This window comes from Vulpes lagopus, chromosome 2 (genome assembly GCF_018345385.1).
Source record: "Vulpes lagopus strain Blue_001 chromosome 2, ASM1834538v1, whole genome shotgun sequence".
Classification (NCBI taxonomy): Eukaryota; Metazoa; Chordata; class Mammalia; order Carnivora; family Canidae; genus Vulpes; species Vulpes lagopus.
In genome coordinates this window covers 124,416,783-124,439,885 of record NC_054825.1, presented here as the reverse complement: position 1 = coordinate 124,439,885, position 23,103 = coordinate 124,416,783, and the positions used below count along the sequence as shown (strand labels likewise).

Genomic DNA, 23,103 nt, shown 5'->3' with positions numbered 1-23,103 from the left:
GACCTTGAAGAGTCTTCTCATCCATCCATCCATCCATTCATCCATTCCCCAACTATCATAATTTGAACGCCTCTATGACAGTAACTATTTTATGGGCAGCGATACAATGACAAACAATAAAAAATCCTTAACTTCCAGGAAATTAGAGTGACGGCCTATGCACCAATTCAAGTTCGATTCCTAAGGAGGCAATGATCCCCAGAGTTAATGACCAATAGATTCACATATAAAAGATTTAAACAAGTGTGTAGGATGACATGGGTGTGGGCCTTGCAGAAAATAGCAACTATAGTTTCAGCCCTTCAATAGCTTACAATCTATAGGAGACAACAAAACCATGGTTATGGCAGGAAATATACCAAATGTAAATGATACTTAAATCTTCCAAATAACTACTGACAAAGGCTATCTCCCAGTTTATGTGTTTCTCTGATTAAATATATGATTATATCAGGATAGAATGTGATTGTTAGCATTTACAGTAAAGGAACAGTAACAGGATGCTAAGAACTGTATTCATGGCAAATGCAGAAGAGGAGATTGGAGATACATTTTTAAATTTCTATAAATTTTCTATCACAATGTGCTTTTGTGGCAATTCAGTATACTTTTGCTATTCAAACTTAGTGTTTTGACACAGCATACTTAACCCTGCAGACTCTGGAGTCGGGGCCTGAATCTGCCCGTTAGCTCTACCACTTAGTTCCTTAAGCAGATCGCTTCATCTATTCGAGTATCCGTTTTCTCATTCCTCATGTGAGCCTGTACGATGGGTATAACTGCTAGAAGGCCCAAGTGGGATAATCCATGTGCATCAGCTTCCTATTGCTGCTGTTACAAATTATTACATGGAGTGGCTTAAAACTACACACATCATGGATTACCGTACCGTTCTAGAGGTCAGAAGTCTGCGGTGTTTTTCACCAAACTAAAACTGAGGCATCAGCGAGGCTGCATTCCATATGGAGGCTCAAGAGGAGAATCCATTCACTTGACGTCTTAGCTTCTAGAGGCCGTTTGCTCACGGTCCCCTCTTCTATCTCCAAAACTAGCAGCGTAGCATTTTCTCTCCTTCGGATTTCTGCTTCCATCCTTCCAGCTCCCTTACCCTGCTCTGCCTCTCTCTTAAATGGACCCTGTGGATTACAAGGAGCCCACCAAGATGTTCCTTGGGTGTATTACCTTTTCAAAATCCTCACCTTAATCACACCAGCAAAGTCTCTTTAGCCACGCAAGGGGACATATTCACATATCCACCTGTTCTGGGGACATGGATATTTGGGGCGGGGGGGGGGGAGTGTGGAATAGGATGTTGTCATTATTCTTCCTACTGCCCCATGTATTTTTAAAAATCACCTAATACTATTATTTCTTTTGTTTTTTATTTACTTGCGAGAGACAGACAGAGAGAGAATGAGAGCACGCAGAAGGAAGGGGAGAAGCAGACTCCCCCCTGAGTAGGGAGCCTGATGTGGGGCTGGATCCCAGGCCTCTGGGATCATCATCTGAGCCGAAGGCAGATGCTTAGCCCACTGAGCCACCCAGGTGCCCCTAATATTATTATTTCTTATGTACGCTCCCCTTGGCCAACACATTTCTCTAAAGTTTATACAAAATAGTTATGTGGCCACTTCACATGAAGAAACTGAAATAAAATGAGGTTTAGACCAACTCAGCTTCTGATTGTTTCCCCAGACTATTGTGGCTTATTGTTCTTTGACTTTTTGCTGAGATCAGTGGACCATTAGTTTATATCAGTGGTAGTTGTCAACAGGGAAAAGAGCTAATTGACTATTTCATTATGGCCCCAAAGAAAGTGCATGTGATTTTAATACTCCACTGGGCTTGCAAGGCTATTTCTTAACAAACTCTTTTTTGGGTTTATGTGGTTTAGGCAATTGTGAAGCTTTAAAAGCACACAAACCGATGTTATGAGAAATCTGTATTTTGGGCATCTTCCAACAGGGCTGCTTAGGTGATGTGAAAACATTCAACAACAAAATAAGAGCCCGTCTCCAGGATAGACAGCTAAGGAAGTCAACGAGGGACACATACTGGTCAGTTATCAAGAGCAAACTACTTCATAGGAAGCCAGTTTGAGAAAGGAGTTCAAGCTCCAAAACATGGTTTAGGCATCAGGATCTTTTTTTTTTTTTTCCTGCCAGTCATAACCATCGCTCTCTTTTTGTTAGTTTTTTAAAATTTTTATTTATTTATTTATTTTTTTAGTAACCTCTACCCACAATGTAGGGCTAGAACTGGCAACCCTGAGATCAAGAGTTGCATGCTCCACCTACTGAGCCAGCAGGGTGCCCCACAAACATCACTTTCTTCAAGATGTAGATCAAAACTGGCCATCCCCCCGCAGCTTTTCCCTCCACCTGTCCCCCACCATGACCTAACCTCTTGTCTTCTATCCTCTCACACTTAGGAGACGTGTGTGTGTACGTGCGTGTGTGTTATTATGTACACGATTGTACATATGTATTACACACATACACACACACTAAAAATGCTGTGTTGTCTCTTATTTTTTTTGTCTGTTAAATTCATATGTAAACTACCAATTCTCCTGTATCCCCCATAGAGTAACTAGCACTGTAGCGCACACTTAATAAACGCTTGCACATGACAAAATGAATTCTTTGCTTTGGTTGAAGAGGACTTCAGCCCCGAAATGAGCCCCTGTGTTTGTGTGTAGGTTTTAATGGCTCATTTTCTTGTCAGACTTCCTCTGGTTAGGAACACCGTGGCAGCACCAACAGTGTAAAGGGAAGATTTTATTGGAGAACATTTGGAGGATTAGAAAAATCTCCAGAGCCTTGGAAGCACCACATTGTGTGTTCAGAATTCTATTTTATTCTGTCTCAAGATCAGAATAAGCCGAGAAGAAAGATGGCAAGATCCACAGGGTTCCATATGTGAGGCTAGCCCCCAACCCCCTTCAGAAGTAAGTGGGAGGAAGGAAGGAGCATAATCATTAGAGGATTTCTCATTCAGCTGTGTTAATTCTCCTCCGGCGGCAACTTTGCATATGAGCTCTTAACCCTGCAAAATGTATTATTGAGTACATGATGAATTTAATTAGTTGTAAGAGTTATCCTCTTTCCTGGTTTTACTAAAATAACAAACAAACAAACAAAATACCTCGGGATAATTGGTCCATTCAGACCCAAAGAATTCAAACAGTATTCAATGGGATACTACAGTGCTTGTACCTTTTTATACTTTTTTTCCTCTAGTGAGCCAAGGGAAAAAAAAAAGTTTTTTTTTTTTTTTTTTGCATGGAAATTACTTGCTAGTATAAAGAGTGAATAAGGCACCCTGTGGTGTTCCAGAAAAAGTAATTTATCAACCACATACTAGGGTTCTAGGAAAACCCTAATTCCCCCCCCCCCAAGTTCAATTTTTTATCAACGTCATTAGACTAGGCTTTTTGAAAATGAGGAGAGACTCTGAAGTCAGAATTACACCAGTTGTGGAAGTGACTGTCACTGTCCCCATCCCTCCACCTCAATCCAATTCACACTTTTATGATTGGCTTCCTTTCTGACCCATGCTTGTTAATTATATCCAGCTGTAGGCAAATTGCTCTTCCAAATTGGCAACACCGAGCTCTCAAGCTGCTCAATTTTTTTTTTTTTCTCTCCTGGATAAAACCTTTGGAGCATGCATTTTCTTGACTAGTGTTTCTGAACTAATCCCCAGTTATGGATATTTTAAAGGGTTCAAGGGACTCACGAAATAACTTGGTTTTGAATACAGTGCATTTCTTTCCATTTGATCCCAAATGACCTAAGAACATATAGAGAGAAGGATTTCTGTAGAGACTTAGGCACAGAGCCATCACTGTTCGATTTGTTCCTGGATGCTCCGATGTTAAGTTCTAAGTAGTGATTGGCCAGGTCCCAGCACTACTCCAGGGAGCAATTGGGCTTTGCCCTACAGTGGAAGACCCAACACCCACCCAGAACAACAGTTTTTAAAGACACAACAGGCACTTTCCCTCCCCCCCTCTTTTTTTTCTTTTCTGGAAGTCTGTGCTGTGTTCAAGGGCTTTGTTGTCAGAAATTCCCTGCCCCTACTTTCCTGGATTCATACATACCCATGCAAGAATTTTACAATAAGGAAATGCTTTTAGTTGTTTTTCTTTTCCTTTCTTTCTTTCTTTCTTTCTTTCTTTCTTTCTTTCTTTCTTTCTTTCTTTCTTTCTTTCTTTCTTTCTTTTTCTTTTTTGTTTTTGCAAAGAGAAAATGGAAGCTCATTTCCACCTGCCAGCCCAAGAGGCTCAGTCTGGCTAATTGGCATTAAGAATTTTGCACCCAACTCGAACATTTTTAGAGATGAGAATTAAGTATATAGGCATTGGCAGGAAGGTGGGAAGGAGATTCGTAGTCAGAATGCCCAGATCAAAGAGACAGCTCTGCTATTGACCAGTGTCAAACCTTGGCCAATCTTAATCTCTCTAAGCTTTGGTTTTCTTCCTCAGTTAAGTGAAATTAATACTACCACCTGCCCTGGCTTCAATCCTCCTAGGGTTTGATACATTGAGGAAAGATTGTGATCATGTGGGTGAATAGGCGTTCCATACTGAAAAGCATATGTAAGCAATTAGTTCTTATTAACAAGCTGAGGATATTATCTAATTGCTTATAAACACATGCTGTGGGTACTCATGGTCTGTCATCGGGTAAAAAACTTTGCTCCTGCTGGGTACAAATTTGTGCATAATCCTTCCACGGAAGGAGAGAAGAAAAATAACATTTACTCAGTGACCCGTACCATCTAGCCCCTTTCATATCTATACTATAATTGAATTGACATCTATATTAAAACTCTATACAGTTGACCCTTAAACCACACAGGTTTGAACAGCATGGGCCCACGTGTATGCAGATTTTTAAAATATAAATACAGTGCAGTTTACTGTAAATGTATTTTCTCTTATGCTCTTCTTAACATTGTCTTGGTTTATGGCATTAATACACTATACAATACATACACGGAACATATGTGAATCAACTGTCTATGTTGTCCATGGGTTTCTGGTCAACAGTGGGAAATCTTCTAGTTAAGTTAGTTAAGTTTTGGGGGAGTCAAAGTTATATGGCTGTGCAGGGGTCAGCGCCCCTACCCTGGTGTTGTTTGAGTCAATCGTATCTCATTTAGTTACCTGAAGATCTGTTTAGCTTCATTCTCAGAGGAAGGAAGTTGAGATACAGAGATATTAAATGTTACTTGGCAGTGCTTCCCCACCTCTGTTCCCTGAAATCCTAATCGTGAGAAATACTTCTTTATCAAAGAGTTCTATGGTCTAAAACTTTGAGAAACTTTGTATCCTTCCCCCCTTCCAGATTCAGGGTGTATAATACCATAATGGTAACCGTGGAAAAAGTGCTATATAGTAAAGAAGACTGTTTTGGTACAGGAACCTTTCACCTTTGCACAATTCAGGGTTCTCCAAGCTTACTTGAACTGTAGACTCTATTTTCCATCATACTTAATGAAATGTTGATAAAATTGGGATTCTACAGAAAACATTTTCCCAAACACAGATCCGAATTCATGACTGGAGGTAGTATGAGGTAAATCTGCAATCTAGAACACAAACCTGTCCTCTTTAAAAGATATACTCTCACCCTCTACCCAAATGGTAGGAAAATAGAGGAGGTCAATCATTAAATTTTATTATTCTATATCTACTATTAAATTTACCAATATTATCATTTATGGTTTTTTCATTTTTCATTACTTTTTAGTTGTAATCATAGTACATTTTGATTTCTGTCTTCTATTTCTTTTATTGTAGTAAAACGTATATTACCTAAACATTTAGCGCTTGAACCGTTTTTAAATATACAGTTCAGAAAAAAAAAATAAAATAAAAAAAAATATACAGTTCAGTGGCATTAAGCACACCTTGTCGTGCAGCCACCCCTACAGTGCATCTCCAAAAAGTTTTCATCTTCGCAAACCAAAACTTTGCACTGTCTTCTTTTTTTACCCATCATTTGATCATATGTATTTTCCCATGTTGCAACGTGCTTCTTTTTTTTTTATTTTTTTATTTTATTTTTTTTTTTTCGTGCTTCTTTTTTAATAACTATTATTTCTAGTGGCTGTGAGATACTCTATCTAGATAATGTTCATGAATCTGCCTGCTGTTGAATATTTACATGATTTCCACTGTTCTCTTTTGATAATGACAAATATCTTTGTGTATATAACATTTTCCATATTTTGGATTATTTCCTTAGAATAGCTAATAGAAGAATATGAACATTTTAGTGATTTTTAATGCATGTTGACTAATTTTTTCTAAAAGTCATACCAAATTCATACTTCTCCTATGGATTTATTGATATATTCCTTCATTCTATCTTCTGTGAAATAGAGATCTAGTAAGTTCTAAATACCTGCCAAATAACTTAGTGGGAGACAAACATACTCTATTCAAAGGATTTCAACCCACTCTGGCCAGCATTAGTTATTATGGCCAGCATTCATGACAGCTAAGGACAAAAGGACTGATTTACTGTCTAAAAGCTTTATTTTATTCCTTTGACTTTTAGAGAGTTGTTCTTGCTGGTTTGCTGATTCCTTTTGAGAATTTTCTTGCCTTTCTTTGTTTCCCCTCACCCACTTTCTACTCCTATATGTGCTGATGACCAAATTAACCTCTACTCTTGCTTCCTCACTTGTCAAAAGGGAGTAATAATTTTACCAATGTCAAAGGACTGTCCTCTGAACTCAGTGAGACACTATGTCTTAGGTCAGTGCCAAGCACATTGAAAGCGCTCTGTAAATATTACCTGTTATTACTTCCAGGATAAAGTGAAATGAATCGTCTATCAGTTGACCCAAGGAATAGGCAAGGTAAGAACGGGGTGTGTGGACTTCCCCCTGGCACCATATGTCAATTTTTTCAAGCAAGCATTTTATGTGTTTAAACCAACAAATCTACCAGGTTATGAACTCCCTTCATCTTTCAAGAATAGAAGAACAGGTGAATTAGTATATGGATGGTAGGTTTTTGTTTGTTTTTCCTGAGGCATATTCCTGCTAAAATTTTTTTACAAAGTTCTTCTAACACTACCCCCCCCCAAGAAAAGTGTGCCTTTCAGTTTTTTTTTTTTTTTTTGTGATTTAGGATTTAGGAATATTCCTCAAAGAAATAGGAACAGTGATGTCTGACCAGTTATAGGTCAGTGAGTCGAAAAAAAAAATTTACCCTGCACCCTAAGGAAAAATGACTTTTATTGTGCTGAATTGGATTGACAAGCGTTGGGCTAGTCAGTGCACTAATGAGCCAGCCAGAAGACTCCAAATTCTGTTTAATCGAGCTTCTACTCTTAGCAAAAATTTTTAAAAAGTCTTTTTCTTCCTGATTTTATGTGTCTATCTATCATCTATCTATCATCTGTCTATCTCAAGTTCTATCATAAACTTGGTCATGAACAGTATATATTTAATTTGTCTATTTGTTTCAAGTTCTATCATAACTTGGTCATGAACAGCATATATTTAATTTGTACAAAGGAGGAATATATGGCTCGGTAAACACATTTATATGAATGTCCAATTGAATTTCACATGGTCTTGTTTACAAAGGCTAAATAAAGGCATCTGAGTACCTGACAGATGTCCATCCATAGATGGTTCTGTCGTTCCAGCCACTGCAAAGACGACGTTAATCCTCAATAAAAAGTATTTATTCAGTTGTGACCACGTCTATTTTATTGGGCAGTTTCCAAAAAAAAAAAAAAAAAAAGAATATGATGCGCACCAAACCGTCTTTTTTTTTTTTTTTTTTTTACGGAAGCGAGTGAATGTGGCATATGGTGGAACCACTTCAAGCTGCCGAGGAGCTAGCAAACTGTAACATACTTTCCTGTCATAATATAGCATCGTTTTTTCCTCCGGTTCAGATCCTCGGTTGCCGTTTTCAGCGTCGGCGCCAAGTCCTTGCGTTAGAGCCCTGGGTCTGAGGTCTCTAACCGGGTCTTAGCCGCGGGGCTCGGCCGCTTTCCCACGGGAGCCCACCTGTGCGCCGGCGAGCGAGGACCCTAACCGGGGGGGGGGAGGGGAGAGGGGAGGGGTCGCCCCCGCGGGAAGAGGCGGGGCGGGGGGGTCAGACCTCGGGCGGCGAGGGAGGGGAGGGGAGGGGCAGACGCGCCCGCGGCGCCCCCTGCAAAGTTGCGCGACGTTTATTCCGGCCCAAGTTTTATTTCTCCGGGATGGGGACCCACGGGCGGCCTCCGGGGTGGGTGTCCCGGCCCCGCGGGTGGCCGAGGAGCCGAGAGGCGCCCCCGGGGGCGCGGGGGCTGCGGCTGCGGCTGCGGCTGCGGGGCGCGGGGACCCGAGGCCAGGCCGCCGCGCGGGCGCCGGGCTTTGTCCGCGCTCGGCCTCGGAGGTCCGGCCCCTCGGCTCCCCGGGACCCGCGTGCGGCGCCCGGATTCGCGGAGCGGGGCCGCCGCGAGCCGCGGGGAACAAAGGCGGCGGCGGGGGGCGCGGGGGGGCGCGCGGGGGGGGGCGCGCGGGGGGCGCAGGGGCGAGGCGGGAGGGGGAGGCCGGCGCCGCGCCCGCCCGCATTCCTCCCGAGCTCCCGGGGCCCGCGGGCCGACGTCACCCCCGGCTCCGCCCCCGTCCCTCCCCGAGCAAAGTAACTCCTGGCTCCCGGGAGCCGCCTCCGCCGAGCATGGAGAGCTGCCGCCGCGGCCGGCCGGCGACGCGGGCGCCCCGGGGCTAGTCGGGCGGGCGGCGGGCTCCGGCACCGGCACCGGCACCGGCGGGCGGCGGGCGGAGGGCTCCCCGGGGCCCCGGCCGCGCCTGGCCGAGCGGCTTCAAACTTCTCCCAAAGTCGACATGGATGCGGCGGCGGCGCTGCCCGTCCTCGCGGCGCTCTCGCTCGCGGCGCCCTGGTCCCCCCTGGGGTCGGCCCGCGGCCAGTTCTCGGCAGGTGAGGCGCGCGGGGGGCGCGGGGAGGGGCGCCGGGGGCCCGGCCCGGAGCGCGCGGGGGGCGCGGGGAGGGGCGCGCGCGGGGGCACAGACGCGCCCCGGAGTTGGCGCGGGCGGGGCGCGGGGCGCTTCCACCTCCGCGACCCTTTGTCCGTCCGGGCGGCCGGGGCGGGGGGGGGGGACCCTGCGCTCCCGGGCATCGGGGGCCCCCGCGCGGCGCCGGGGGAGACGGAAGGGAAAGTACTTGGGACTGCGGGGACCGCCGCTCCGCTCGCCGCGCCGCTGCTGGCCGGCCGCCCCAGGAGCGTGCAGGGGGGGAGGGGGGATTCTTTTCTTTTTTTCTTTTTCTCTCTTTTTTTTTTTTTCTTCTTTTCCCCGGGAAGCCATCGTCAGAAACGTGGAGACTGGAAGCGGCTGACCCCGGCGCGCTGTGCCAGGTGCTTTTTGGCCCGGGAATAACCTCCCGGGACCATTGTGTGCCTACTTCCCCGTCCTCCCCTCCCCCCCTCCCCCCGGCCCGGCCTCTCTCCTCCGCCCGCGCCGGCGGCGCCGTCTGCCCCGCGTGCACCGCGTCGTGACCGAGGACCGCGAGCGCCCACGCCGAGCCGCCCCGGGCAGCGGGTCCGGGCGACGGGGGCTGCGGGAGAGGCCACCCCGGGGCCGGCAGCTGGGCGCGTGGGCTTCTCGGCGGAGCCGCGGGCCGCGCACCTTGCGCCCCCCCCCCGCCCCGGGCGCTGAAGTTTCACCAGGTGGACACGGGGCGGCGGGCTCCGGGCTCCCGGGCGCCCCCCGCGGGTCCCCACAACTTTCCCGGCCCAGCGCGGCCCGCGAGCGCGGTGCGGGGGGAGGCGCCGGGGGGCTCGGACGACCCCGGCAGGGCGGCGAGGTGGCGGCGGCCCCGGTGCCCGGAGCAAAGTCCGCTCGCGGTGATGGGAGCGGGCTCGCTTTCCCCGCAGCCCGTCCCGCGCCGCGGCCCCTCACCCAGGGCTCGGGCGGCTGCAGGCGCGGTGCCCCGGCCGCCAGGAGTGCGCGTGCAGAGCCACAGCCGTGCGCCGTGGCGGGGGCGCGGGACCCGAGGTCTGAGCTGCGGCGCCGCCGGCCCGGCCGCCCGGAGCTGCACCCGCGCTGCTCTAAGGCGGTAGATCCGCGGCTCCGAGTGCTTAGGTGCCGCGCTGCTCCAGGTCCCTAGATGCGGTGCTGCTCTAAGTGCATAGGTGCCTTGCTGCTCTAAGTCCTTCCATGCAATGCTGCTCTAAGTGCATAGGTGCCGTGCTGCTCTAAGTCCTTCCATGCAATGCTGCTCTAAGTGCTTAGATGCCGTGCTGCTCCAGGTCCTTAAATGCGGAGCTGCTCTAAGTTCTTAGATGTGGTGCTACTCTAAGAGCTTAGGTGCCTTGCTACTCTAAGTCCTTAAATGCGGTGCTGCTCTAATTCCTTAGGTGCCGTGCTGCTCTAAGTCCTTCCATGCAATGCTGCTCTGAGTGCTTAGGTGCTGTGCTGCTCTAAGTTCTTAGATGTGGTGCTACTCTAAATGCTTAGGTGCCCTGCTTCTCTGAGTCCTTACATGCGGTGCTGCTCTAAGTGCTTAGGTGCCGTGCTGCTCTAAGTGCTTAGATGTGGGCACGTTAGGGTGCTGTTGGTTCCCGGACAGTGTGTGTTGCCAGCGCTGCGAGCCTCCGCTCCACCTGGCGTGTAGTTTGCTGATTGAAACTTTGGCTTCTACCGGTTGCGAGCTGAGCCGTTCCTGTCTTCCAGGGTTGCCGCTCTCTGTGTCGCAGCAGCTGATGGCTGTATTTTCAGCAGTAGAGAAACTTTCGTATTTCTTGTTTCGAATGTTATTTACCCTTTAGTGAATCTTATATTTCCTCCAACAGAACGTGCAGATGGGCTTTTCTGATCCCTGGAGTTTAGGTATCTCTAATGAACGGCTGGGTGCTTGGACACGCAGGTCTCTAAGTAATTTAAGCAAACGTGCCGGGCTTTGCTTTAGTGACAAAGCAAAACATTTCACATTATGTTATGTTAGAGGTAGGGGATGTGCAGTCCTCATAAATGCTATTCTTGCAGGACCATATCGGGTAAATTTTGCCATTCAGGATTTACATATATGCCCAGATAGGAATGCTTTTTATTCCCCCCTCATTTAAAGTCAAATTTGTGAATCTGCTTTTCTCCACACATTGAAAGTTTTGTGAACATTGTCACGTTCTGATTATCCTAAAGCATTCAGTATCCTACTGTCATCAGATTTCAGGGCAGTCAGATTGATTGCAAATATATAGAGAGGTTGGAGTTGGATTCTTTCTTGCTCTTTTTTTTTTTTTCCTGGATTCTACTTTATTTTTTTTTTAAATTTTTTTTTATTTATTTATGATAGTCACAGAGAGAGAGAGAGAGAGGCAGAGACACAGGCAGAGGGAGAAGCAGGCTCCATGCACCGGGAGCCTGACGTGGGATTCGATCCCGGGTCTCCAGGATCGCGCCCCGGGCCAAAGGCAGGCGCCAAACTGCTGCGCCACCCAGGGATCCCTGGATTCTACTTTAAATAATGAACTTTTGTTTTGAGAAATTTCAATATAATGGTCTAAAAGACCAAAACAAATAAATGTTTGGAATTTTTAAATATCCTCTTAAATCATATCCATTAAGGCCAGTTTACCACTTTTAGATATTATCATGTGGTTTCTAATGTAGTACACTTCCAAAGCAAATTTTGAAACACTAAAGATCCTTGGATGTGTCATATACTCATCAGTATGCTTTGTTTGTTTTTTATTTTTATTGTTTTTTTTAAAGATTTTATTCATTTATTCATGAGAGATGCAGAGAAAGAGAGGCAGAGACACAGGCAGAGGGAGAAGCAGGCTCCCTGCAGGGAGCCCGATGTGGGACTCGATGCTGGGACCCCGGGGTCACGGCCTGGGCCGAAGGCAGGCACTTAACCACTGAGCCACCCCGGGGGCCCCAATATGCTTTGTTTAAACCACAAATTTAAGAGTATTTTTATCATTGTGACTTTTTCCTTAGGTTTTGGAATTAAAGTGTAAAATGCTGCATGGTGAACCTCCTTAAAACCAGAACAGCCTATAAATATCAGCCTGTGTTATTTCAGCTTCATCTTTCGCTTAAAACGATTCCAGTACTATCATATCTGGGGAAACTGAGGCACAGATGCACAAAGATGCACCGGCACTCACGGGGTTGTGCGGCTGTTATCTTTTGATGCGACAGCGCAAGATGGTTTTCTGTGCGGGGACTCAGGTGACTGACAGACCAGTCACAGAGAAGGAACTTGGGACTCAGCTTTGTCATCTGTACAGTGGGAGCAATACTAATCCCCGTCTACACCTTTCCACCTGGTGTTATGAGGAGCGTGTGGGATGATCCACGTGAGGGGCCCTGGGCCCTGTGGGTGATAAAGCCCCGCACTGTCCGGCTGCGGTCACCCTGCGTTAAGGCGGCCCCGACTGTGGGCTCCCTCGCTCACCCCACGCCCGCCTGTCGTGGCAGCTGTTGGGTGTCTGGGGGTGTCTTTCCCTGACCAGCCGGTCACCGTCATGGTGGTGAGCGGGGGCCTAGACTGGCCGTGCGGGGACATGGGCAGTGCGGGGAGACAAGTGACCCCTGACGAGGTGTTTGGCTCTGCTCCGCTGGCCTCCTGTGGGTGGCTGTGGGGCCGTGCGTGGCGGGGCCGGCACCCGCGACCTTGGTCCCGTGAGGGGAGAAGAGGCGCGTGGCCAGTCTGCCGGGCGGGGTGGCATGGCGGGCCTTGCCAGCAGCCAGGGGAGGACACTGTCGCGTCGGGGCGGTGCCCTCACTGCCCGGGACGGGCCACGGGGCGTGGGCATGATGACGGTGGGGACGGTGGCTGTTTGAGTCCATGCTGCCCTGCGCCCGGGTCAGGCCGCGCCTGTGAACAAGGCCGCCCGGCGTCTCCGCGGTCCCCGCGGTCCCCGAGGTCCAGTCCGTCCCCCTCATGCTTCCTGCCTCCGGGGGAGGCCTCGGTTCCTTCTCCGGCCTCGGCTGACCTGCACCGCTCGGGCCCTCGGTCGGTTGAAACTATGGACTGTGGCACCGGCCGGCTGGGGCCTAGACACTCCCAGGCCCGGTGTCCCCTCCCTGTCTCCCCCCCTCCCACCTGGCTCTGCTGGTTTTCTTGGACGCAAGGCGTCCCTTGGCCCAGGCTTCCTGGAGGAGGCAGGTCGGGCTGCTGCTGGGCGCTGGCCCGTGTGCTGCTCATACTCCCTGTGTCCACTAGTGCCAGCTGGACAGCGGGTCCCCCCTCGGCCCTCTCCCGCTGCGCCCAGTGACCGCAGAGCCCCCAGCCCAGGGGGCAGCCCCTCTGTCCGCGCCTGTGTCCTCCGGGCTGGAAATGGGATTCGGCTGTGGCTCAGAGCCGGTCTCCCCGTCACGGCTCATCCTTCTACACATTTTTGTGGCCTTGAAAACGCATTTGATCCCTGGGAGGGGACCCCCCACGGGCAATCCATGCGTTGCCATGCGTTGCCTCCCGGCCCCCCTGAAGTCTGGGACTCTGTCCCTGGAGGCAGCGTCGGGGCCCGTGTCCAGTGTGCTCGGCGGCCAGAGGCTGGCGAGGCTGCCCCCGTGCTCCCTGCACTGTCCCCGCCTCCGCTCGCTCCTCACCCCGCGGGACGGGGAGAGCTGCAGACCAGGGCACAGAGCACCAGGAGAGTTTCCAGCTTGCTCTGAAGACAAAGAACCCTAGGATTCTGCGTGTGTGTGTATGTGTGTGTGTGCTGTGCGTTTGATCTTTGATTTAATTTTCCAAAGAGGGGAAAAAAGCGCCTTATTTTTGAGTTGTTTATTGGAGCCAGCCTTTGCCTCCGTCCAGATGCATTCATTTCTCATTCTGTGGATGCAAGAATTTCCCTCCATGGATGCCTCTCAGACTCTATCCTTTGATCAGCTGTATTTGTTTTGTGTTCTTTTATCAAATGGTGTTTCTCTTTGCCTAAAAAGGTTATAATTGCTATTGAACATGACTTGTTTCTTCACCCAAACTCATGCTTGTTTGTCATAGTTGCTGAGCGGTGGGGTCTCCCCGGTTCACCGTGTCTTAAACTGGTACTTGCTAACCTATTAAGTGAGTACGTCTGTCCGTCAGGCTAATGTTAATTTTAATGAAAGCCAGAGATAAAGTTGTAAATCCCTGAAATGGTATTTTAATGTCACGGAGTGTTTGTGCTTAGGTATCTCTGAATGGAAGTGAGACTTTAAGTTCCTTTTTTTGTAAATGGGGATGGAACACATTTGAGGACCATATTGCTTGTTATTTTGAAATAAGTGACATAAGTTGCATACAACTATGCTTGGGAAAATGGAAAAAATGGAAAAAATATGTTCGAATGTTTGATGTCGGTGAGAACTCTGGAGGTAGTTTATACACTCTAAACTCTATCTTCGGAGAAACGTGTTTTTATGAACAATGCGTTTAAAGACACTTCGTCCCAGGTGCAAGTTTTCCTCAGTTCCATGAAGATTCTGTTGAGAGAGGGATGTTGATTTTCGTGAAGTTTTCTTACAGTAATTGCTTTGTAGTTAATATTTTCGTAATGAAAACTGAAGGTACGTAATTCAGCCCAGTTTTGTGAGGTTTTGCAGGGTGTTGAGGTCCTGGGAACACGCCGGGTGGGTGGCGGGTGTGTAAGACCGCATCGATCCTGTGGAACGTTGCCATTTCACCACTTAACTCTGTGTGGAGTTTTTGGCTTTCTCGGTTGTGTGTTGATAATCCATAAAAATTACGAGTGGCCTATTTTGTCACTTAACAATTGTTTTAGGAGCACATTAAGTAGTCTTGAATGAAGTAATCCATGTTTCCACCTTATGTGTTTGCAGAGTTCTGTTAATAAAAGTGATGAGCTGGGCGGTGTTGGCTGCATTTTTCTACAGGTCAGTCATTCTAGGAGTCATCTTGTTAAGAGGAGTGCAGATAGAAATAAAGCCGCATAAAAGAGTGTCTAGGTGAGTTCTTATTTATTTTGTTGGGAAAGCTGAAAGATCTAAGTGTGTATCTTGGAGACACACACCCCCACATACATCCTAACCGTGATAGAGCTTCGTTGTCCACGGGTTCTGGTGAGAAGGAAGCTAAGGACACCCACAGATGGAATCAAACTCCTGTACTTACATTTTGGAAAGAGTATTGCAAATAATTACTTTGCCTGTTTCACAGATGAAATGGATAAATGAATAAAAGAGCGTATAATGTATTGTACTGTACTTCTAGTGTGAAGATACTAAATCTTCCTCCAGATTGCTGCCTATTTATATAAGCCCTTCCCAGTGCAGCCTGCCTCCCGAAGCAGCTGCTTGCAGGCCGGTTCTCCAAACCCTGTCCAGAGCGGCAGCTGACCAGCTCCAGAAATTCCCCTGATGCTCGCTGGGTGGTGGGTGGCCCAGCAGCTGCTTCTCATGGCCCATCTCCTGGATGTGATTCGCCTTAGGTCGTTCAGCAGACTCAAGCGGGGAGAGGAAGAGCCCTCCGGCCTGCCTAGGCCTTGATGTCGGACTCTTCATGGTCATTGGGTTCATCGGCTCCAAGGCGCCCTAGGATTTTGCTGCTCTAATTGTGGTCCGTGGACCAGCAGCATCGGTCTTGGGACCTTGTGAAGATGTTGTGGTCACCTGTCAGAGCTCTTCTCAGAACTACTGGTGCAGAATCTGCATTTTAATAAAATCCCCAGGTGATTTGCTTGAGCGTGCAGTTTTGAGAAGCACCGCTTCAGGGCAAAGACGGCTCAGCTCGAGAAGATTGGTCACAGGTACTTTACTGTGGAATTGTGAGAGTATTGTGAAGGGATTAATTACAGGACGAAACAAATTTCCCCGAAATTATATTTCTGATCAGTCTTTACTTAATTATAATCTAACACCCCAGACAACAGTACTGGTGACTTCTTAAATAAAATAGACGATTTTGAAAGAAGTATTTTCATAAGGGAGTAAAAATCAGGCTAAGTAGTTTTGGCTGTGAACGTGTTGTGTGAGCAGACTTAAAGGTAAAGAGATTATCAGGGAGCCAAACCTGATATATGCCCGTAGTTTTTATCTAGCGTACTGATATGTTGATACAGGAAACGATGCTCCCTCTGATAGTAATAGTAGGAGCAGTTTCTTGTTTTATATTTCTCTTTTTCTTCTAAGCATACTATAAAGATCTGGGTAATAAGGAGCTCATTTATAGGACAGTCAAATTTAATGAATGGGAGTTAGCTAGACTGCGTTAAATATCATTGGTGTTCTTTTTACTATCTTTTGTGCTCATATTTAAGAACAGATTCTTGTCAGTTTTCTCAAGAGAAAAATTATGATGTAATAGACAGTGTACGGTATTCATGTCAAAACACAATTTTACTCGCATTTTATAGCTTGCTTTAGCATTCTTTTAGAAAATGAATTTTCCCAGAAGACCTAATTGCCTTCTTATTAATGAGCCTGTAAGTGTGTTTTGTTATCCATTTACTATTCTAAACGTGTCTACTTTGGCTGGCTGTTTTAACAGTGAAGTCTCTGATTAAATCACGACTGCCGTATTTGTTTTTGCCATTCACTGGTGATTCAGAAAATACTGGCATAACAACGTGGTTATGGCAGAGACTAATGGAAAACAAGAAATATAAATTAATGTTAACCCATAAGAGTTGGTCGTATTACGGTATTGGGAGCGGGAGTTTGGGGCAACACACAACAGAATTCTCTGCACGTTTGGCTGGAAATGAAACGTCTCTTAACCTGTGTTGTGTGAAATACAAAATACGTAGTTGCTGGATTCATAAATAAACTACAAATCAGTGATTCTCACGTTTGCTTATACGAGGCACTGGTGTTTAAAGGAGGAGGTTTGGCCGTAGATGGATCAGTGCTGGCGCGGAGCTTAGTGACGGAGAGGAACTCTGGAAGGTACTTCCATCATCTTAAAGAGCTTTAGAGTCTGAAGAACTTGACTTGTTACGTTTTCTAATTTTACTACGAATTCTAGAGCTTTCCCTTTGTGCCACTTCTACTTTTGTTCCTGTCGGCAGTATTTAGGCTCACTCATTCTCTCGCGTGCTGGAGAAGAGCACTTGCAAAAACAATAGGAGCTGCCATGAACTGAGGGCTGACGGCCTGCCAGGCCTTAGGCTCAGTGCTCCACAGGAATTGAAATCCTCCCAGTAATCCCTGAAGATTGGAATCCTCTCTGCTTTGCCCACGGAGGAGGACTCCAGAGGCTAAGTAGTAACTTGCCTCAGGTGACAGTGTGAGTCAGTAGTAGAGCCAGAATTCACTGTGGAATATATACATAGAGGTAGCAATGAGACAATTTTTTGGTTGCATGTTGGCAGAGAATGCAACTCAGGCTGGTTACAACAAAAGAGGAATTTATTTTTTTCTCCTGACTGATGGTTCAAGTGAAACTTAAAGTGTTCACATCATTCCTTTAGGATATCATCTCTTTCTGCTTGCTCCTCTTCCTCACGGGGCACTCTGGGGCACTTCATTCCATACAGAGGCATGATAGCTTTGGCAGCTCCCATACCACCAGCTTCTCAGTTCAAGTCTAGTAGGAAAATGCGTACTTTAGGTGGCGGTTGCACCTGTGAAGGCACTGAGGTTCACTCTGATTAGATTCAGTAAGTCAAAGACTCTGCCTGAGGGGAAGGAAGGAAGGAAGTACACTGGGTGGTGTAGTTTGCTAGGATTCTAGGTTCGGCTCTAGATCCCCACTCAAGTCACGAGGAGGGGTGGGGGCCCTGGCATCAAACCATAGGTTATCAACAGACATGGGGATGGGTTCTAGAAAGACAACCAAACTACAATGTGCTTGCTCAAGATAGAATTAAATGAGGCAGGAGAAGCAAAAGCAAAGCAGGGTGCAGCCGTATGTGTGTTTACACTCCTTTGAGGGGGAAGAAAGTATATGGTGAGGAAAAGACAGTTGCATCAGATGGTTCCCAGCGCTGGACCACTTAGCGGGAACAGTAGGAAGACATAGAGGCCTAAGCCTTTAGTCTCTAAGTGGAAGAGGGTAGGGGATGGAGTGGGGGGAGAGGTACTTTGCACCTGGCTGATTTGGGTGCCTTGCAGATCAGTGGTTCATAATTTTTGAAATGAAGCTGTACTTTAAAACATGGATTTTATTATTTTCATTATTTTATTCTCTTTGCCTCAGTCCTGAATAAGTCCAACTTACTGGAGTTTCCTTTAATTATTTTGGTTTGCATTTTGAAGTTCTAAAACTGTGTTTCCACATTTAACAGTGCTAGCGAATAAATATGGGTTCAGCTTCTTTAAGAAAAAAAGAAAAAACTGTTTTCAAAAGCAAATCTGACTTAATGATTGGCTTTAATTAAAATTATCCAAATATGAGGTGATGATATGTTTGTGAATAAAAGAGACCATCTTAGTGCTTGGTTTTCAGTTGTCCTACGTATCCTACATATGTACGTGGATAGGTGTTGGCATGCATGCATTTGGTTATTTATAATAGAAGCCAAAGGGTAAGCTAAGCAGTGGTAAATGATGCTAATTGACCCAGAGAAATAGGATCTAGTAACTCTTCACTTTGGAAACTGATTTTGAAACACTCGAGATGCCAAGGTGAACTTACCGCTTTGATCTTCTCACCTCTGTTGCCTAACTTTATGTTGCATATGTGAGCAGCATGCGGCATTCAAGAGGGGGACTGTACAAAATATGCTGGGGTACTCGATAACGAGTGATACGTAGGGACTAGCAGCTGTTTGCCCGGCCTCCCCCAGGTGTATACGGCCTGTGTTGTCAGACACACATCTGGGCTGGTGGCCTAAAGCTGAGTGTGACTGAGGATCAGGGGCTCAGGTGTGGTTGTGCCACGTTAGACCAGGTGTCATCTCCAGGCATGTCTGTGGTTGGTAATGGCCCTACTCTAGCCAGAGCAGCTGGCCCGGCAACATAGGGGTGCAGGCAGTGGTTGGGGAGGAAGGTGTCTTGACCGGAGCGTGTGTCTTTCTGTCACTGGAGGCTTCTAGTCACATAGCTTTGAGTGTTCTATTAAGTTACAGACTTATTATTTTCTTCCCTGCTATTTCCTGCTTTCTCTATGACTGTTTTTTAATTCCTTATTTATATTCTTATCAGGCGTGATTCCTGAATGATGAGGTTTGTAATAATTTGCTTAACAGCCTGGCCGGTTGAGGCAGGATGTTATCTAGGGTTGGCCCGTTATTGCCCTTTTATCTGAACTGACATTTAAATACTTAGCTAATATATGAGGTCAAGGGGTTGGCAGCGACCTGTTTCAGAGAGAGCAGGAGTTTCCTTTAGAGATCTCCTTACGAGTCCCTTTAGTGCATGGAGCATGCTTGCTATGACCGTGTGCCCGCCTTAGTTTTGTTACTTCCTGGTATTGAGATTTGGAGATAGTTCCTTTCTGCTGAATCCTTAATTTCCTTGTCATTAAGAAGGGACTGTTACAATGAAGAGTGATTGTAATATCTTCTCCAGTTACTCCACAGGACAATTTCGAAAGGTAAAATTAATAAATGCTTTTGAAAGCATTTTTTTAAATCGCAAACTACCATGAAAATATCAATTATTTTTGATAAATCGTTGCTGAGGGCAAAAATAATATGCCGAACAATGGCAATGAAACCAATAGATGCTTTGTATGTTTGCAGTTATACATTGCATATCTGTTTACATATCGAGGCTTTGGGGAAAGAGGTCGGTATGGTTCTTGTGAACATAAATTTGAGTAAATTTGTTATCCTATATCATAAAATGCAGCCCTTCATGTTCATTTTCACTTACATAGAAGTCAACTTTACTACTTTTATAAGTCAATTACTACTTTTGGTAACACTACCAAATAATATTTGTATTTTCTCCAGATATGTCAGTCAAGATTACGTGATGATCAAATATTTTTATTGAAAATTTTTAAGCAAATGTCTTAATCATATAGCACATTTAATGTGCAGTATAGTTTTTCCTTTGAATATTTTCATGAAGAAATAGAAAACGCTCTTGATACCTGAACTGGGGTGCCTTGCTGCCAAGAGCGTGGTTCGAATAAGATTCGTGTGCTTTATTTAATTCTTCTACTGTGCGTATCTTTGACATTTGGTAAGTGTCTGTGCTGTGTCAGGCCGTGGGTACACAGGCAGGCAAGGCAGGCATTGTCCCTGCACTTTGGCAGTAGATCTATGTGACTTTTATGACCATTAAGGAGTGGTTATCTTTGCATAGCTTTGTATCTAGCGATCCCTGGGTGAAGCCTGGGGCTGTTTTGTAACCGGCCATGCCCCTTGACCCATGCAGATCTCTCAAGGGCAGGCCGTCCCTCACAATTTGCTGGTCCACTTTAGAAGTCGCCTGGGAGAGTCCAGCGTGTCAGCAATCTTTCCATCTCCTTGAGTCTACACACAGAAAGCTAGGAGCCTACCCAGAAAAGAATTATGCAGAGATTTGCTGCAATGATAATAAAATTCCATCAAGTGGAATTTCCCAAAAGTTGAGTAATCGGAAGTGTAAGCAAGTGTAAACAAGTTGGGCAGAGGAGAAAGCATGTTTGTTTTTACAGAGGCTCACAGTCCCTGTTCTCCCTCTGGAAGGAGCTGGAAGGTTGGAGGGCAGCCCCATCCAGGTTGTACGTAAATGTGCCTTCGCAGCGTGAACCTTTGGATGCGGAGGCCCTGGTGGCTCGGCTGCAGATTCTTCTTTGCTGTCACCTAGGGCTGTTGGGGCTGTGTATCAGCTGCCTCTCCTCTCTGCTGCTGCTGCTGCAGCAGTGGACTTCGTTGTCCCAAGTAGCGGGCAGCCTCTATGCAGGGAGGCCAGAGGCTTTCGGAGAGGCGACAGTCCGGGATCTGTGGTCTGAGATAATCCGCAGGCTGGCCCTGCACCTGCATCCCTGATAAGGCAGATTCAATTCCCCGTGCTTTAGTCATTCATTTTGGAGGAGGCAACAGTATTGTCATTGAAATACACCTGTTGCTCCACCAGGAAATGGGGATTTTGAACCTCTGGATTAAAGGAGGCCCAGATGACCTGCAGTGTGTGACAGAAGGAGAGAAGTGATTCTGGATGTGGACATTTTTCTAAAGAAAAATAATCCCAAATTCTATAGACCCAAGCTTCAAAACTGAAAATTTAGAAAACCTGTTTTATTTTTTTTAAAGATTTTATTTTTTTAAGTAATCTCTACATTTAATGTAGAGACAATGTGGCTCAAACCCACAACCCCAAGACCCAGAGTCGCATGCTCTACCAACTGAGCCAGCCAGGAACCCCCAAATATCAAAAACTTATTTTAATTTGGTTGAGTCACTAACATTTTATCCCCATTTTGTATTTAAGCAAGGGACACTGGAATGCTGGACTCCACTTATCTATAGCATAATGTTTACAGTCCTAGATTTTGGAACCTGATTATGCATGAATTCCAACATTTTCTTGCTATGGGACCTGACCATGTTCCTTTAGCTTTGGCATCACATCGTATAACAAGATGAGACCAGTTACCTACCTGTCCTGGATGTTTTTTTTGAAGAATATTGAGTTAAGGCATTTGAAGAGTGCCTGACACATTAATAAAATTCATTCACTTTAGCTTTTGTTATCATCATCCTAATGAGTGGACTAAATTAACCCATATTTGCATAGTATTCTATCCCAGGCTGTTCTCTTTAAAAATCTCTACCTGGCATATCTTTTACTTACTTACTTACTTACTTACTTACTTACTTAATTATATCTTTTACTTTAAAACCAGCAGTAGATAATAGGATGCCTTAAATAACTCAATATGCGGATTAACAAAGACCACAACAAACATTATGAGTAATATCATTCAATGTTTATGAAAACAAGTGGCAAATTTACACGGATTCCTAAAGAATCAGAATCTCAGGATGCATGACCAAAAAAACCCCAAAACAAATGAACAAAACCCCAACTGTACATATACAGAGTGAGAGTACCAGAAGCTTTAATTTTTAGGTATAAAATACCTTAGAAACCTTTGGAAGATACATTTAGGATTTCTTATTCCAGTTGGAGAAGGTAGGAGATTTTGGGGGCATTGGTGAAACAAGCGTGCTTACTGCCTGGACAGATTTAATCTCAGATAAAATACGAAAACTCAAGTATGGGAATAGGATTAAAATGGGCATCGTCCAGTCTGGAGCAGCACTTAGGTTTAGAAATGAGATAATAAGCATTAGCAGAAGATGAAGAGATGCCTCCTTAGCCCCTAAAGAGTATTGTTTCCCCAAAGGTTGTAGGATGAGAAGAGGGTACCTATACTGTGCCATTTACATTGGACACATGCTGAGTAAATGAATTCCTGGCATTTGGAACATCTATTTCCCTGTGAATTCTAGATAACGTTTTTTTGTTTTCCTTTTTGCAGGTTGCTGTTGATATTTAATCTTTCCTAGCTCAGGTAGTTTCAAATCCATTTAAACCCCAAGACTTTTTTAAGCCATTGTCAACAGGGCAAAGCCATTTTAGAATCTTGGCATATGGTTGGAGGGTCTGGCTAAACTTTGACAATTGTTCTCTCAGTTATAGAGTTGCTCTTTGGCCACTTGCTGCAGAGGAAAGCCTCTCTAAACTTCAACAAGGATTTTATGTTCTACTCAAGCTTTAGATTTCTCATGTTCTCATTTCTTTCTGTACTTCTTTTAGCTTTAATTGAAATGAACCTCCCTTTTCCTTAAGTTATACCAAGGAAAATGCTTGCTCTCCAGATAGAATTAAAAATTCCTGTCAACTTTCTTGTCAGAGAAGCTCTTTGCACTGTAGGTTTGAATCTTGTCAACATAAATACTTTTATAATATTCACTTTACCATAATAATGTGATTTTTGTATTCTGACTGGATGTTCCTCCTAACATAGGTCTTTGAGATAGTGGCGGCCGAGGGTGTTTTCCTAAGCTTCTCACCATTGAAAGACTTTCTTAAGATGTTATCATTTTGATGCAACATTTGACCAAAATCAGCCTTAATAAAAAGGAGCATATTGGGATCCCTGGGTGGCGCAGCGGTTTAGCGCCTGCCTTTGGCCCAGGACGCGATCCTGGAGACCCGGGATCGAATCCCACGTCGGGCTCCCAGTGCATGGAGCCTGCTTCTCCCTCTGCCTATGTCTCTGCCTCT

At 45.9% G+C, this 23,103-nt stretch overlaps 1 protein-coding gene across 2 annotated transcripts in view; it reads left to right on the top strand.

Moving 5' to 3' along the window:
* The first annotated feature begins 8,730 nt into the window (after window positions 1-8,730).
* The window catches only part of PTPRK (protein tyrosine phosphatase receptor type K), a 553,399-nt gene continuing 539,026 nt past the window's right edge, over window positions 8,731-23,103 (top strand). For both annotated transcript variants that reach the window (XM_041730420.1, XM_041730431.1), the window contains exon 1: window positions 8,731-8,959. In XM_041730420.1, coding sequence (XP_041586354.1) covers window positions 8,866-8,959 — 94 coding nt within the window. In that variant the 5' untranslated portion in view covers window positions 8,731-8,865. The remainder of the gene's footprint in view (window positions 8,960-23,103) is intronic.